General features: G+C 45.0%; 1 protein-coding gene across 2 annotated transcripts in view; it reads right to left on the minus strand.

Annotated features, from left to right (window-relative positions):
* The window catches only part of LOC106601199 (myosin-10), a 62,268-nt gene that overhangs the window by 46,738 nt on the left and 942 nt on the right, over positions 1-14,588 (minus strand). For both annotated transcript variants that reach the window (XM_045720409.2, XM_045720410.2), the window contains exons 2-3: positions 13,859-14,231; positions 1,570-1,726 (exon numbers count right to left, since the gene is read on the minus strand). In XM_045720409.2, coding sequence (XP_045576365.1) covers positions 1,570-1,726; positions 13,859-14,203 — 502 coding nt within the window. In that variant the 5' untranslated portion in view covers positions 14,204-14,231. The remainder of the gene's footprint in view (positions 1-1,569; positions 1,727-13,858; positions 14,232-14,588) is intronic.

Below are 14,588 nucleotides of genomic sequence, written 5' to 3' on the forward strand. Positions count from 1 at the left end.
AGGATGTGTAAGGGCTATTTGCCCAAGAAGGAGAGTGATGGAGTGCTGCATCAGATGACCTTGCCTCCACAATCACCCGACCTCAACCCAATTGAGATGGTTTGGGATGAGTTGGACCGCAGAGTGAAGGAAAAGCAGCCAACAAGTGCTCAGTATATGTGGGAACTGACTGGGAACAAGACTGTTGGAAAAGCATTCCAGGTGAAGCTGGTTGAAAGAATGCCAAAAGTGTTCAAAGCTGTCATCAAGGGAAAGGGTGGCTACTTTGAAGAATCTAAATTCTAAATTACGCTTTTTGGGTTACTACATGAGTTTATATTTTATTTCCCAGATTTGATGTCTTTACTATTATTCTACAATGTAGAAAATAGTAAAAAGAAAGAAAAATGTCTACATTCTAACACAGGGACGAGGCTGCTAAGGGGGCATGTGTCCAGCACCCTTCCTGGTACAAAGAGAATAGCGCAGCTTCTTCCTGAAGATGAAAAGACCTGTGATTCTTTCTCTTCCTGTGGCTCTGAGCTGCAGCAGCAGTGATAGTGACAGCAGTACTGTAGGGTGGAAGACTAACAGCCAGAACAGCCAGAGCAGCAAGCCACAGTTCTGGATATATCCAGTTAGGGCCAGCCTGAGGAGCTGTAATGACAGAGAGGCTCCAGGCTCCATCAAATCTAACTTAGCTGAGGTAGCAAAACCAGACCCACTGAGAGACTGTACTGTTCAGAAGGCTGATGTTACTCTGAACTCATTGAAACTGAACACATCTATTGAAAAGTGTCCCTTTCCAAGGAGCCAGAGATAGATAGAATGTCTCACTGGAGGAAGAAGATTAACAGTGAGTGGTGCATTTCCCTAGGGTCACAGGTTGAGTTAATAGCATCCTTGATCCTGGGCTCACACTCTCCAAATCCCTCAGTCAGTGGCCATCAATGTTAACAGGCTGAACTTTCACCTCTAATTAAACTGGTTCTTATCTGCATAGGAGCCAGTGAGGTCCTGGTCCCTACCTGGGATACAGGACAGTCGGCAGGGCAGTAGAGGGGCCTTAACACATTGCAGGTGGCCATTAAGGAAGGCTAATTATGAGCGCCAAGTGGTTTTTGACTTAACGCAAACAAATACATGCCATGGTCTGAAATTGAGGCATTCATGTTTTGCAGACTATGTACATAACTTGCAGATAGACAGTACTCTTTGTGGTTTGTGAAACTACAAGCCTATTGTTGAGCTTTTACACATTACGTAGTCTATAAGTGGTACAGTATCGTCTGTCTGTCTTAGTAGATCCACATCAATAAGTAGTCTGTCAGACCCCTATGGCTAGCAGAGGCAGGGGGCAGCTCAACCATGACTAATGATGCCACTGCCTCCCTGACTCCGGAACCTTTCACACACTAATCTCCTGGATTATGCAGCAAAACCCACGCAATCCACAACTCAGCAGGGCACCTGCCAGTCACACTTTATGCATGTTGCTTCACAGCAAAAGAGAGAAAAGGAAAGAGACCACTGAGGAAGGAGCTATACCTTCCAAACACTGCACAAAACAGAGTGAGAGAGGAGGTTTACCTTGGAGCATGCAGCGGTATGCTGACTCTGAAATGGCGTAGATGTGTGGTGGCATCTCATGACGCTTCTTCCCTCTGTACATCTCTATGATGTTCTCGGAGTAGATCGGCAAGTTTTTGTAGGGGTTTATCACCACACAGAACAGCCCAGAGTAAGTCTATGGGGGGAGAGAGAAACAAAACACAAATACAGTAAATCCACAAAATAAGAGTACGTTATGAACGCAGATTTTAACTCTAGAAGAGGTTAAAATGGGACCGAAGGCTTTTCAAGATGAGTTTTCATTGTACTGTGATCTAGCGGGATAAACACTTAGTTAGTCTGAGAAGTGATCAACTCTCTCCATGTGGTTGAACTCAATCATCATACATAATTTAAAAGAATTATTCACTCATAATTTTCCAACTCTAGAGTGGCTCTGAAGTGGTCTGCAAAATGTCAGTGCAATTGAGCGATCATCATTATGCTACATTTTGGTCCCTTACGTCACCATAGCGGGCAGACTGAGCATGCAATGGCATAAAGGCAATAGTAGAAAACGGATCAAGTGAGAGAAATAGCTGTGGGAAAGGCAGTCAAATGGTAGACTAGCTTATCATGAACTATCCAGTTGAATGTAAGATCTGGCAGCTCCTTACAGCGTCGCCTCCCCATTAAACAGTCTGAACTCCACGGCCATAGTGAGTGCCTCCTTATCAAGCCCTGTGGCTAATGTTCTGAGAAATGACAGAGGCCTTGGTGGGACATTAGCTCATTCTCATGTGACTGGGGCTTGACATTCTCACTAAAGAGTGGAATGATCCTTCCCTACCCTCACACACACATTCACCACTGCCATGCTAGAATAATACAATAACACATATTTTCCAACATGCAATCATTGGAAAATAAAATGATGACCTACGATCAAGATTATACTACCAACGAGATATTAAAAACGGTAATATCTTATGTTTCACCGAGTCGTTGCTGAATGATGACACGGATGATATAGAGCTGGCGCGATTTTCCATGCACTGGCAGGACAGAGAAGCTACGTCTGGTAAGACGAGGCGCGGGGGTGTGTGTCTATTTGTCAATAACAGCTGCTGGTGCGCAATGTCAAATATTAAAGAAGAAGTCTCGAGGTAGAGTACCTTAAGATAAGCTGTAGACCACACTATCTACCAAGAGAGTTCTCATCTATATTATTCGTAGCCGTCTATTTACCACCACAAACTGATGCTGGCACTAAGACCACACTCAACCAGCTGTATAAGGCCATAAGCAAACAAGAAAATGCTCATCCAGAAGCGGCACTCCTAGTGGCCGGGGACTTTAATGCAGGCAAACTTAAATCCGTTTTACCTCATTTCTACCAGCATGTCACATGTGCAACCAGAGGGGAAAAAAACTCTAGACAACCTTTACTCCACACACAGAGATGCATACAAAGCTCTCCCCCGCCTTCCATTTGGCAAATCTGACCATCATTCTATCCTCCTGATTCCTGCTTACAAGTAAAAACTAAAGCAGGAAGTACCAGTGACTCGCTCAATATGGAAGTGGTCAAATGACGTGGATGCTATGCTACAGGACTGTTTTGCTAGCGCAGACTGGAATATGTTCCGGGATTCATCAAATGGCATTGAGAAGTATACCACCTCAGTCATCAGCTTCCTCAATAAGTGCATCGACGACGACGTCCCCACAGTGACCGTATGCACATATTAGAGGTCGACCGATTAATCGGAATGGCCGATTAATTAGGGCCGATTTCATATTTTCATAACAATCGGTAATCTGCATTTCTGGACACTGATTATGGCCAATTACATTGCACTTCACGTGGAGACTGCATGGCAAGTTGACTACCTGTTATGTGAGTGCTGCAAGGAGCCAAGGTAAGGTGCTAGCTATCATTAAACTTATCTTATAAAAAACAATCAATCTTAACATAATCACTAGTTAACTACACATGGTTTATGATATTACTAGTTTATCTAGCTTGTCCTGCGTTGCATATAATCGATGCGGTGCCTGTTAATTTATCATTGAATCACATTATTTTGCCAAAACGAGTGATTTAACAAGCGCATTCGTGAAAAAAGCACTGTCGTTGCACCAATGTGTACCTAACCATAAACATCAACGCCTTTCTTAAAATCAATACACAAGTATATATTTTTAAACCTGCATATTTAGTTAATATTGCCTGCTAACATGAGTTTATTTTAACTAGGGAAATTGTGTCACTTCTCTTGCGTTCTGTGCAACAGAGTCAGGGTATATGCAGCAGTTTGGGCCGCCTGGCTCGTTGCGAACTGTGTGAAGACCATTTCTTCCTAACAAAGACAGCCAACTTCACCAAACGGGGGATGATTTAACAAAAGCGCATTTCCGAAAAAAGCACAATCGTTGCACGAATGTACCTAACCATAAACATCAATGCCTTTCTTAAAATCAATACACAGAAGTATATATTTTGAATCCTGCATATTTAGTTAAAAGAAATTCATGTTTGAAGGGAATATTAACTAGTTGTAATTGTCATTATTACAAATATATATATAAAAAAAATGTAAAAAACAGCCGATTAATCGGTATCGGCTTTTTTTGGTCCTCCAAAAAACGTGTACTGAAAGCATGCGCAGATCAACTGGCAAGTGTCTTCACTGACATTTTCATCATGACATTTTTCTCCCTGACCGAGTCTGTAATACCGACATGTTTCAAGCAGACCACCATAGTCCCTGTGACCAAGGAAGTGAAGGTAACCTGCCTAAATAATTACCGCCCCGTAGCACCCACGTCAGTAGCCATTAAGTGCTTTGAAAGGCTGGTCATGGCTCACATCAACAGCATCCTCCCGGATACCCTAGATCCACTCCATTTCACATACTGAAAAGATTTGGCATGGGTCCCCAGATCCTCAAAAAGTTATATAGCTGCACCATCGAGGTCATCCTGACCGGTTGCATCACCACCTGGTATGGTAACTGCTCGGCATCTGACCGTAAGGCGCTACAGAGGGTAGTGCATACGGCCCAGTACATCACTGGGGCCAAGCTTCCTGCCATCCAGGATCTCTATACTAGGCGGTGTCAGAGGAAGACTCCAGTCATCCAAGTCATAGACTGTATTTTCTGCTACCACACAGAAAGCGGTACTGGAACGCAAAGTCTAGGACCAAAAGGCTCCTTAACAACTTCTACCCCCAAGCCATAAGACTGCTAAACAATTAATCAAATGGCCACCGGATTATTTACATTGACCCCCCTCCATTTGTTTTGTACACTGCTGCTACTCGCTGTTTATTATCTATGCATAGTCACTTCACCCCTACCTACATGTACATATTACCTCAATTACCTCGACTAACCTGTAACCCCGCACATTATAGCCTTGTTATTGTTATTTTATTGTGTTGCTTTCTTTTTACTTTAGTTTATTTAGTAAATATTTTCTTAACTCTTATTTTTCTCAAAACTGCATTGTTGGCTAAGGGCTTGTAAGTAAGCATTTCACGGTAAGGTCTACACCTGTTGTATTCGGCGCATGTGACAAATAAAATTTGATTTGAGGTGGAAGCTGAGCTGCCAAATGTATGACCATATTAGAGAAACATATTTCCCTCAGATTACACAGACCCACAAAGAATTTGAAAACAAATCAAATTTTGACAAACCCCCATATCTATTAGGTGAAATACGACAGTGTGCCATCACAGCAGCAAGATTTGTGACCTGTTGCCACAAGAAAAGGGCAACCAGTGAAGAACAAACACCATTGTAAATACAACCCATGTTTATGTTTATTTATTTTCCCTTTTGTACTTTAACTGTACATAGCTAGAATATTTTGTGAGTGTAATGTTTACTGCTAATTTCTGATTGTTTATTTCTCTTTTGTTTATTATCTATTTCACTTTCTTCGGCCATGCCAATTTACCCCTTTGGGAAGCGGGAGAGAGGGGGAGGGAGAGAGGGAGAGAGGGAGAGAGGGAGAAAGTTCATAGAACACACAGAGGTATCTATAACACACCAAACATGACTGACAGAGCCTCTGTTTCAAAGGCTTCTAATTGTTTCAACAACTCTCATTTCATGCCTAAGGCCCAGTGGCTCCATTCACCTCTTCCAAGGGGTAAGGCAATGGGCAGAGGTGACCACAATAGAAATATAATAATAAACAATTATATTTTTACAAGACCACTAACATATATGGCATACTAGACCTTATCCTAAACCTCAGGGGTGAAGCCCATGGGTTGTCTATTAGTGAGCCATAAGATGCAACCCTGTCTAACAATCAGGAGTCAGCCAAGCAATTAACGCAGAAGGATAATGACTCAGCAGCCCAGCCACCGACAAGCGGCCCTGGAGAGCATGCTCATGATGTAAGAGGAGCCCAGTCAGCTCTTTCAGGGGAATGCCTTGCCAAACACTGACAATGACATAGGGAGAGGAAGAGAGAGAAACAGAGAGAGTAGGCTGTAAGGAGAGAGAGAAAGAGAGAGAGGAAAGGAAGGAGAGAGAGGTGGTCTCAGTTAATCAGAGCTGGTCTGTGAGGCAGCTGAGCTGACAAGAATCCCTGTTGGTAGAGAAGCAGGGCATAACGATTCTATCAGCCTCCTCTCACTCCTTCTAAACCTTAGGGGAGGTTAATAGGAAAAGCCAGCCCTCTGTAACTCTAACTTGAAGCTCCATTTTGTAGCTAATTAAAAATGGATTCCCTTGATCTGAAAGCAGGAGCTATTAATAGTGTGGCGGTGCCTCCGTGACGTGCAGGACCCAGGCAGCTGGCTAGGCAGAGCTACCTGGCTGCACCCACAGCAATAATCTCAGAGACACTGCATTATCCCACCAGACTGCAGCAGGGCCGAGATGGTTAGACACCAGACCAGGATGAAACAACAATGTTTATCTTGTTTATTCCTGATAATAACTCTATAATAACATAATCAACAGTATTGATTTAAAATAACACTTTCCTATCATACTGATTATGCTTACTTTCTGGTTAAATGTGAGTGTGTGTTAATAGCGAGTTAACACTGTCATCGTTGCAGGAGAGTTTTTGCGTTTAGTTTTGCCATAACTCTGGGTAGACCTACAATACCTTAAAGATGCATAATTTGTCTCCAGTCACAAATGCAGCTACATTGCAGAACACAAAGAAATGCATTCTGCCCTACAGTCTACTCAGGAGGCCTCTCTTTCTCCCTCTCCCCTTCCCTCCCCACTCTCCCTCCCTCTCAGGAGGGGTTGGAGGCAGCAGCCTCTTCAGCGGAGGACGGAGTGGTAGGCCAGGCCTGCTGCTGGAGGAAGTGGGTCAGGTCAGTCTGCTCTCCATGCACCATGCTCCAGGGAAGGGGATATTTCCACTGTGAAATCAGATCCGGGGATGCAGTGGCTTAGTAACAGCTGAGAAACACACAGGCAACAGCAGACCGAACAGTCACCTTCATCTGCCATTTGGAATTAATAGCACCCCTACTGCAGCAAGGTGAGGACGGCCTAGTCCATTGATCTGTGGAGAATGACCTTGACAGTGCATATTCATAAAAGCTAATAAATAACCCTTCAAAGTATGCTTTGAAATATGATTAATACTCTTTGCGCAGAGCTAATGAATGAAAAAGAGTTTCAAGCCAATAGCAGGGTGTTCAACTATCTTGATTTGATAATACAATGGGCTTTAACATAATCATATTAATAATACCTGGGGAAACTGAAAGAAAGAGAGCTGTGCCTTAAGTGGAATTGTGGCATATACTGTAAATGCAAGGCACTAACGTTACATAGCTCTTAACCCATGACCTTAACCACCAGCTTAAACACAAAGCTACTCAGACCTTCTCAAAACAGAAGGTTTTTTATCAAATAAAGAAACTGTTGCTCACTCTTTCTGGATCATTTCATTCAAAAACAACCACTGATAACTGATGATCCATGAAAAGCCTGGTGCTGGTTTGGTATCCATGGTGTTTGTGTGTGTGTGTGTGTTTGCCAAGTTCATGGTAACACCTAAGTTGTTTACATGCAAAAGAGTTCTCCATGGAGCAATGGCAATGCCATGACAACAACAAAGCACTCAAGATATGACTATGTGGGAGGCCTGAACACAATGCCACTCTTGAGAGAGAGTTAATGTACCCTTTATGCATGCACATGCGAGTGAAAGCTTGTTCTTGAACCTCAATAAAGAAACATATCAGCCAAACAAGAATGACAAGACAGCTAATTAGTGGGGGTTTTCCATTAGTGATACCACCTACATCCTGTCAACCAGGAGGCAGCTGGCCTCCACAAGCACAGAAGCACAGCCAAGACTGCATTACATATATAAATGTTTGAACAATCAAACATTTGAAACACAGAGCATTAGGACAGAGAAGAGAGAAATGGTAAATTAGAGAGTGAGTGTGGGAAAGGAGCCAGGACAGTCAGACACATTGTAATGAAGTGGGCGGGAGACAGACGGATGCTTTTTTCATGAAAGAATGCTGAGGCTTTCTGACAGCTGGGGATTATATGCTGACACAAAGGCCTGGTTGTAGCGTCGCTAGCTCGCGTTCTGGTTAGCCTGTTACCCACTGAGCTGGCTCAACTCCCTGACTTCACATGGAGCCGTCAGATGGGCATGGAGCCAAGGCTACGCCACCGTGCCGTACTGGGGCCTCACAGAGGGACTGACCACAACGCACAGAGCCACATTACCCAGGGGGCTCCCTCTGCACGCCAACCCTAGCACAGACACACAAAGCCTGGGGCAGCAGTGTACAGCGCAGCTGGGGATGGGTTAGGCCACACTGTGGGGGGAGGTCACCTCCTGGGGCTGGGGCACTCTCCCACTGACAAAAACATGTTCTTCATTTATGTCACGCCTATTCGCCTTCCCTCTCTCCGGCGCTTGACGTCGCCATTCTACTAACCACTGGTACTGGCAAACCGCATTACGCACTCCTGGAAAACCAAATCAAATCAAATGTTATTGGCCACATACACATGGTTAGCAGATGTTAATGCGAGTGTAGTAAAATACTTGTGCTTCTAGTTCCGACAGTACAGTAATATCTAACAAGTAATCTAACAATTCCTCAACAATACACACAAATCTAAAGGGGTGAATGAGAATATCTACATATAAGTATATGGATGAGCGATGGCCGAGTGGCATAGGCAAGGTGCAATAGATGGTATAAATACTGTATATACATATGATATGAGTAATGTAAGATATGTAAACATTATTAAAGTGGCATTATTTAAAGTGGCATTGTTTAATGTGACTTGTGATTAATTGTTTAAAGTGACTAGTGATTCATTTATTAAAGTGACCAGTAATTGGGTCTCAATGTAGGCAGCAGCCTCTCTGAATTAGTGATGGCTGTTTAACAGTCTGATGGCCTTGAGAAAGAAGCTGTTTTTCAGTCTTTCGGTCCCAGCTTTGATGCACCTGTACTGACCTCGCCTTCTGGATGGTAGCGGTGTGAACAGGCAGTGGCTCGGGTGGTTGTTGTCCTTGATGATCTTTTTGGCCTTCCTGTGACATCGGGTGCTGTAGGTGTCATGGAGGGCAGGTAGTTGTTGTGCAGACCGCACCACCCTCTGGAGAGCTTTACGGTTGAGGGTGGAGCAGTTGCCGTACCAGGCTGTGATACAGCCCGACAGGATGCTCTTGATTGTGCATCTGTATAAGTTTGTCAGGGTTTTGGGTGAAAAGCCAAATTTCTTCAGCCTCCTGAGGTTGAAGAGGCGCTGTTGCGCCTTCTTCACCACACTGTCTGAGTGTGTGCACCATTTCAGTTTGTCTGTGATGTGTATGCCTGAAAACATTACACCTTCTCCACTGTGGATAGGGGGGTGCTCCTCCCTCTGCTGTTTCCTGAAGTCCATGATAATCTCTTTTGTTTTGTTTACGTTGAGTGAGAGGTTGTTTTCCTGACACCACACTCCGAGTGCCCTCACCTCCTCCCTGTAGGCTGTCTCATCGTTGTTGGTAATCAAACCCACTACTGTTGTGTCGTCTGCAAACTTGATGATTGAGTTGGAGGCGTGCATGGCCACGCAGTCGTGGGTGAACATGGAGTACAGGAGGGGGCTGAGAACGCACCCTTGTGGGGCCACAGTGTTGAGGGTCACCGAAGTGGAAATGTTGTTTCCTACCTTCACCACCTGGGGGCGGCCCGTCAGAAAGTCTAGGACCCAATTGCACAGGGCGAGGTTGAGAACAGGGCCTGCAGCTTAATGACGAGTTTGGAGGGTACTATGGTGTTGAATGCTGAGCTGTAGTCAATGAACATCATTCTTACATAGGTATTCCTCTTGTCCAGATGGGATAGGGCACTGTGCAGTGTGATGGCGATTGCATCGTCTGTGGACCTGTTGGGGCGGTATGCAAACTGAAGTGGGTCTATGGTGGCCGGTAAGGTGTAGGTGATATGATCCTTGACTAGTATCTCAAAGCACATCATGATGATGGAAGTGAGTGCTATGGGGCGGAAGTCATTTAGTTCAGTTATCTTTGCCTTCTTGGGTACAGGAACAATGGTGGTCATCTTGAAGCATGTGGGGACAGCAGACTGGGATAGGGAGTGATTGAATATGTCAGTAAACACACCAGCCAGCTGGTCTGCGCATGCTCTGAGGACGGGGCTAGGGATGCCGTCTGGACCAGCAGACTTGCGAGGGGGCGCAGTCCTTGTTAGGGGGAGGGGGGGCGCAGTCCTTGTTAGTGGGCCAAGACAGTGGCACTGTATTATCCTCAAAGCTGGCAACGAAGGTGTTTCGATTGTCTGGAAGTGTGACGTCGGTGTTCGTGACATGGCTGGTTTCTTTTTATAGTCCATGATTTCCTGTAGACCCTGCCACATACGTTTCGTTTCTGAGCCGTTGAATTGAGACTCCACTTTGTCCCTGTAATGGCATTTCGCTTGTTTGATTGCCGTGCGGAGGGAATAACTACACTGTTTATATTCAGCCATATTCCCAGACCTCTTTCCATGGTTAAATGCTGTGGTGCGCACTTTCAGTTTTGCGTTAATGCCGCCATCCATCCATGGTTTCTGGTTAGGGGGGTGCTCCCTCTGCTCACAGTGGGTACAACATCTCCAATGCACTTCCTTATAAACTCACTCACCGAGTCAGCGTATACATCGATGTTGTTCTTTGAGGCTGACCGGAACATACCCCAGTCTGCGTGATCAAAACAATCTTGAAGCGTGGATTCCGATTGGTCAGACCAGCATTGAATGGTTGTAGTCACTGGTACATCCTGTTTGAGTTTCTGTCTATAAGACGGTAAGAGCAAGATGGTGTCGTGGTCAGATTTGCCGAAGGGAGGGCGGGGAAGGGCTTTGTATGCATCGAGGAAGTTAGTGTAGCAGGGGGGAAAGTTCGTCCAACTGGCCTCACAACCGCAGACCATGTGTAACCACACCAGCCCAAGACCTCCACATCCGGCTTCTTCACCTGCGGGATCGTCTGAGACCAGCCACCCGGACAGCTGATGAAACTGTGGGTTTGCACAACCGCAGAATTTCTACACAAACTGTCAAAAACGTCTCAGGGAAGCTCAGCTGCGTGCACGTCATCCTCACCAGGGTCTTAACCTGATTGCAGTTCGGCGTCATAACCGACATCAGTGGGAAAATGCTCACCTTTGATGGCACGCTAGATAAGTGTGCTCTTCACGGATGAATCACGATTTCAAATGTCCCGGGCATATGACGAGCGGTTTGCTGATGTCAATGTCGTGAACAGAGTGCCCCATGGTGGAGGTGGGGTTATGGTATGGGCAGGCCAACACGGACAACAACAAAAAAACGCATTTTATCGATGGCAGTTTGAATGCACAGAGATACCGTGACGAGATCCTGAGGCCCATTGTTGTGCCATTCATCTGCCGCCATCACCTCATGTTTCAGCATGATGATGCACGGCCTCATGTCGCAAGGATCTGTACACAATTCCAGTAGCTGAAAATCTCCCAGTTCTTCCATGGCCTGCATACTCACCAGACAGGTCATCAACTGAGCATGTTTGAGATGCTCTGGATCGATGTGTACGACAGCGTGTTTCAGTTCCCGCCAATATCCAGCAACTTTGCACAGGCATTGAAGAGGAGTGGGACAACATTCCTCAGGCCACAATCAACAGCCTGATCAAATCTATGCGAAGGAGTTGTGTCGTACTGCATGAGGCAAATGGTGGTCACACCAAATACTGACAGATTTTCTGATCCACGCCCCTATTTTTTTTTTAAAGGTATCTGTGACCAACAGATGCATACCTGTATTCCCAGTCATGTGAAATCCATAGATTTGGGCCTAATTAATTTATTTCAATTGACGGATTTCCTTATATGAACTGTAACTCAGTAAAATCTTTGAAATTGTTGCGTGTTGCGTTTATATTTTTGTTCAGTGTAGTTTAATTTTCACTACGGCCATTATTCAACAACACACAGATGAAGAGAGCCTTCAAGAAACATGGAGAAACATAAAGCTACTATCTAGTGGAATTCGTCATCAAGCCTGGTAAAGAAGATCAAAAAGACTGCAGTTCCTCCAGAATCCCCTTCACCATGTCTCAGGTGATAACCAATCCACATTCGATTCCTGGAACGCATGTCACTAAATGGGTCAAGATCACAACGATACACTGTATATAGGACATCATTAACTAGACCCATCTGCACTGAAACATAGCTGCAGATAACTCACACACAGCGAAAGCACCCAATTTAAACCAATGCAAACTCGGATGTTGGATTTTATTGCACGTGTGCTTAGATAAAAAAAAGTTAACGGACTCCAGAATGGAAAACATTGAAGGGGTACCAACAGCAAGGGGTAGCTTAAGAATCTCCCTAAATGCGTGACATCATATACATCATTGACACTGGCTATCATCTAATGGAATTCTGGGATTTTAGGAGGTATTTTCTACAGACGGCTCGTGGGTAAGAGGACAAAGGCTCACGACCATAAAGATGACCCAGACCTAACGCAGCCAGTCTGGGCCATAGAGCACAGCAGCAGCAGTGACAGGAGGTGGGCCAGCGCCTCTCCCAGTCTGCCACCCTGACCTGGGGCTCCACAGTCCACACACAGGGCCAAATGTGTTTGCTTTAATACCCAGGGACCCCATTGAGATGAGAGAGCCCCACAGACAGCTCAGAGATCAAACAGGGCAACCATGAGGAATGGGGTTGTACAAACAAACTGACCCACCAGTGTTTATGGTAGAAATGTCACCTATAAAAGGTGAAAGTAAAGAAGATGGCAGGTAATCTAGATACAGAGAGAGAACTTACCATCGGTCTGAACTATCTGGAAACGGTTATAGAGTGTGATCAGTATTTGTGTTTTTTTACTTCAATCAAGCCACAAGACAGTGGTCGTATCTGAATACCCATTTTAGCGTACTAAATAGTATGCGAAAAAAGTAAGTGTTATAGTATGTGCAATTTCTAAAATAGTACTCTAAATTAGTAATCTAATGCGTGATTGCGTTGACTCCCGCCATTCGTTCATTTTGGTACTGCGTGTCAATTTATCTGATCATCAGACACGTGAGTCAGAAAAGACAAGTGAATTCTACTAGATCAAACGTCAAAATTAGTATGCAGTTTAAGTATGTAGTACTTATTCAGACTCAGATCCTATTTCCTCAGAGTTCCCCAGAGGTTAGGTTCTGTAGGTGAGACAAGTCAGGGGATAATGTATACCCACCGCCTTTATGATTTGATGTGTGCAGAGCAGACAGACACATGGAGTTTGAAGGGGTAATTTTAAAAATATATTTTATTTTCCGCTCCATCGGTGGCTGTGTCAGTGTGTGGGGGGTAGGTGAGGGGGTGTGTTTGATAAGGAGTGGGTTAGGGACACAGAATTAAAATTCTCAAACAACCCTGTCTCAACATTACAACGTTATCAAGAGTCCAATACATGGTCTGTGGTCTGGGTCTCATGCAAGGTATGCGTCGCCAGAGTTGCTGAAAAACAGCTAAAATATTGAACTATTGAGCAATGTCTGTTGTGTGCACTATGTGTGAGTATAGTTGAATCTGCTTTCTAGGTGAATAGATGTATAATAAAATGGTGAAAAAAAGGTGCTATCTAGAACCTAACAGGGTTCTTCGGCTGGCCCCATAGGAGTACCCTTTGTAGAACCCTTTTTCGTTCCAGGTAGAACCCTTTCCACAGAGGGTTCTACATTGAACTCAAAAGGGTTCTACCTGGAACCAAAAAGGGTTATCCTAACCCTTTTTTCTAACAGTGTACAACAACACAACCACTCACGTAGATGAGGCCAGAGTAGTAGCGGTCTTTGAGGTTGTGCAGCACCGAGGCCTCGTTCAGGCAGGTGAGCTCAGCCATGTCTTCCACCTTGCTGAACTTGGGCGGGTTCATCTTCTGGATGTCGTCTTTATTGACAACGGCCTTCTTGCCATTCTCTGACAGTTCCACCACCACCTCCTCTCCCCGCTCCTCCTTGATGCTGGCCGCCTCAAAGCCATGACGCTCTGAAGGGATCCACACCACCTTCTTGGCTGTCCAGTCGGCCTGTGTGGCCGGGTTGTAGACGACAGCGCGGTCCACAAACAGGTAACGCTCCGGGTCCTCCTGCCCACTTCGATGAGCCATTTTGGGGGTACCAGAGCAAGAGTGGCACCTGGAAGAGGCAGAGACAGGCAGAGACTCAGTATAGCAACATGTTTGTCATGAAATGTTAAGCACTCTCAGGCATGGCACTTATCAAGGTGGCATTCCTTTGTGACATTAAAGCTACCCCCTTTTCAAGTCTAAGTGTAGCCAGCAGTTCCGACCCGCTTGCTTACAGCTGCACTGGGGTCGGACAGCATTCCTGTGTAGACTAAGACACCGTGGAGCCTGCACGAATATGGCTCAGGAAAACGTACCTCAATCCAGGGATGAGAAATGCATTGCACTCTGAGAATTGTCCTATTATCCCAACTGTTACACCAAGAAGATTGAACTACTGCTACATTGTATCTGTACACGCCAAAAT

The sequence above is a fragment of the Salmo salar genome, chromosome 06 (genome assembly GCF_965601325.2).
Source record: "Salmo salar chromosome 06, fSalSal1, whole genome shotgun sequence".
NCBI classification, from domain to species: domain Eukaryota; kingdom Metazoa; phylum Chordata; class Actinopteri; order Salmoniformes; family Salmonidae; genus Salmo; species Salmo salar.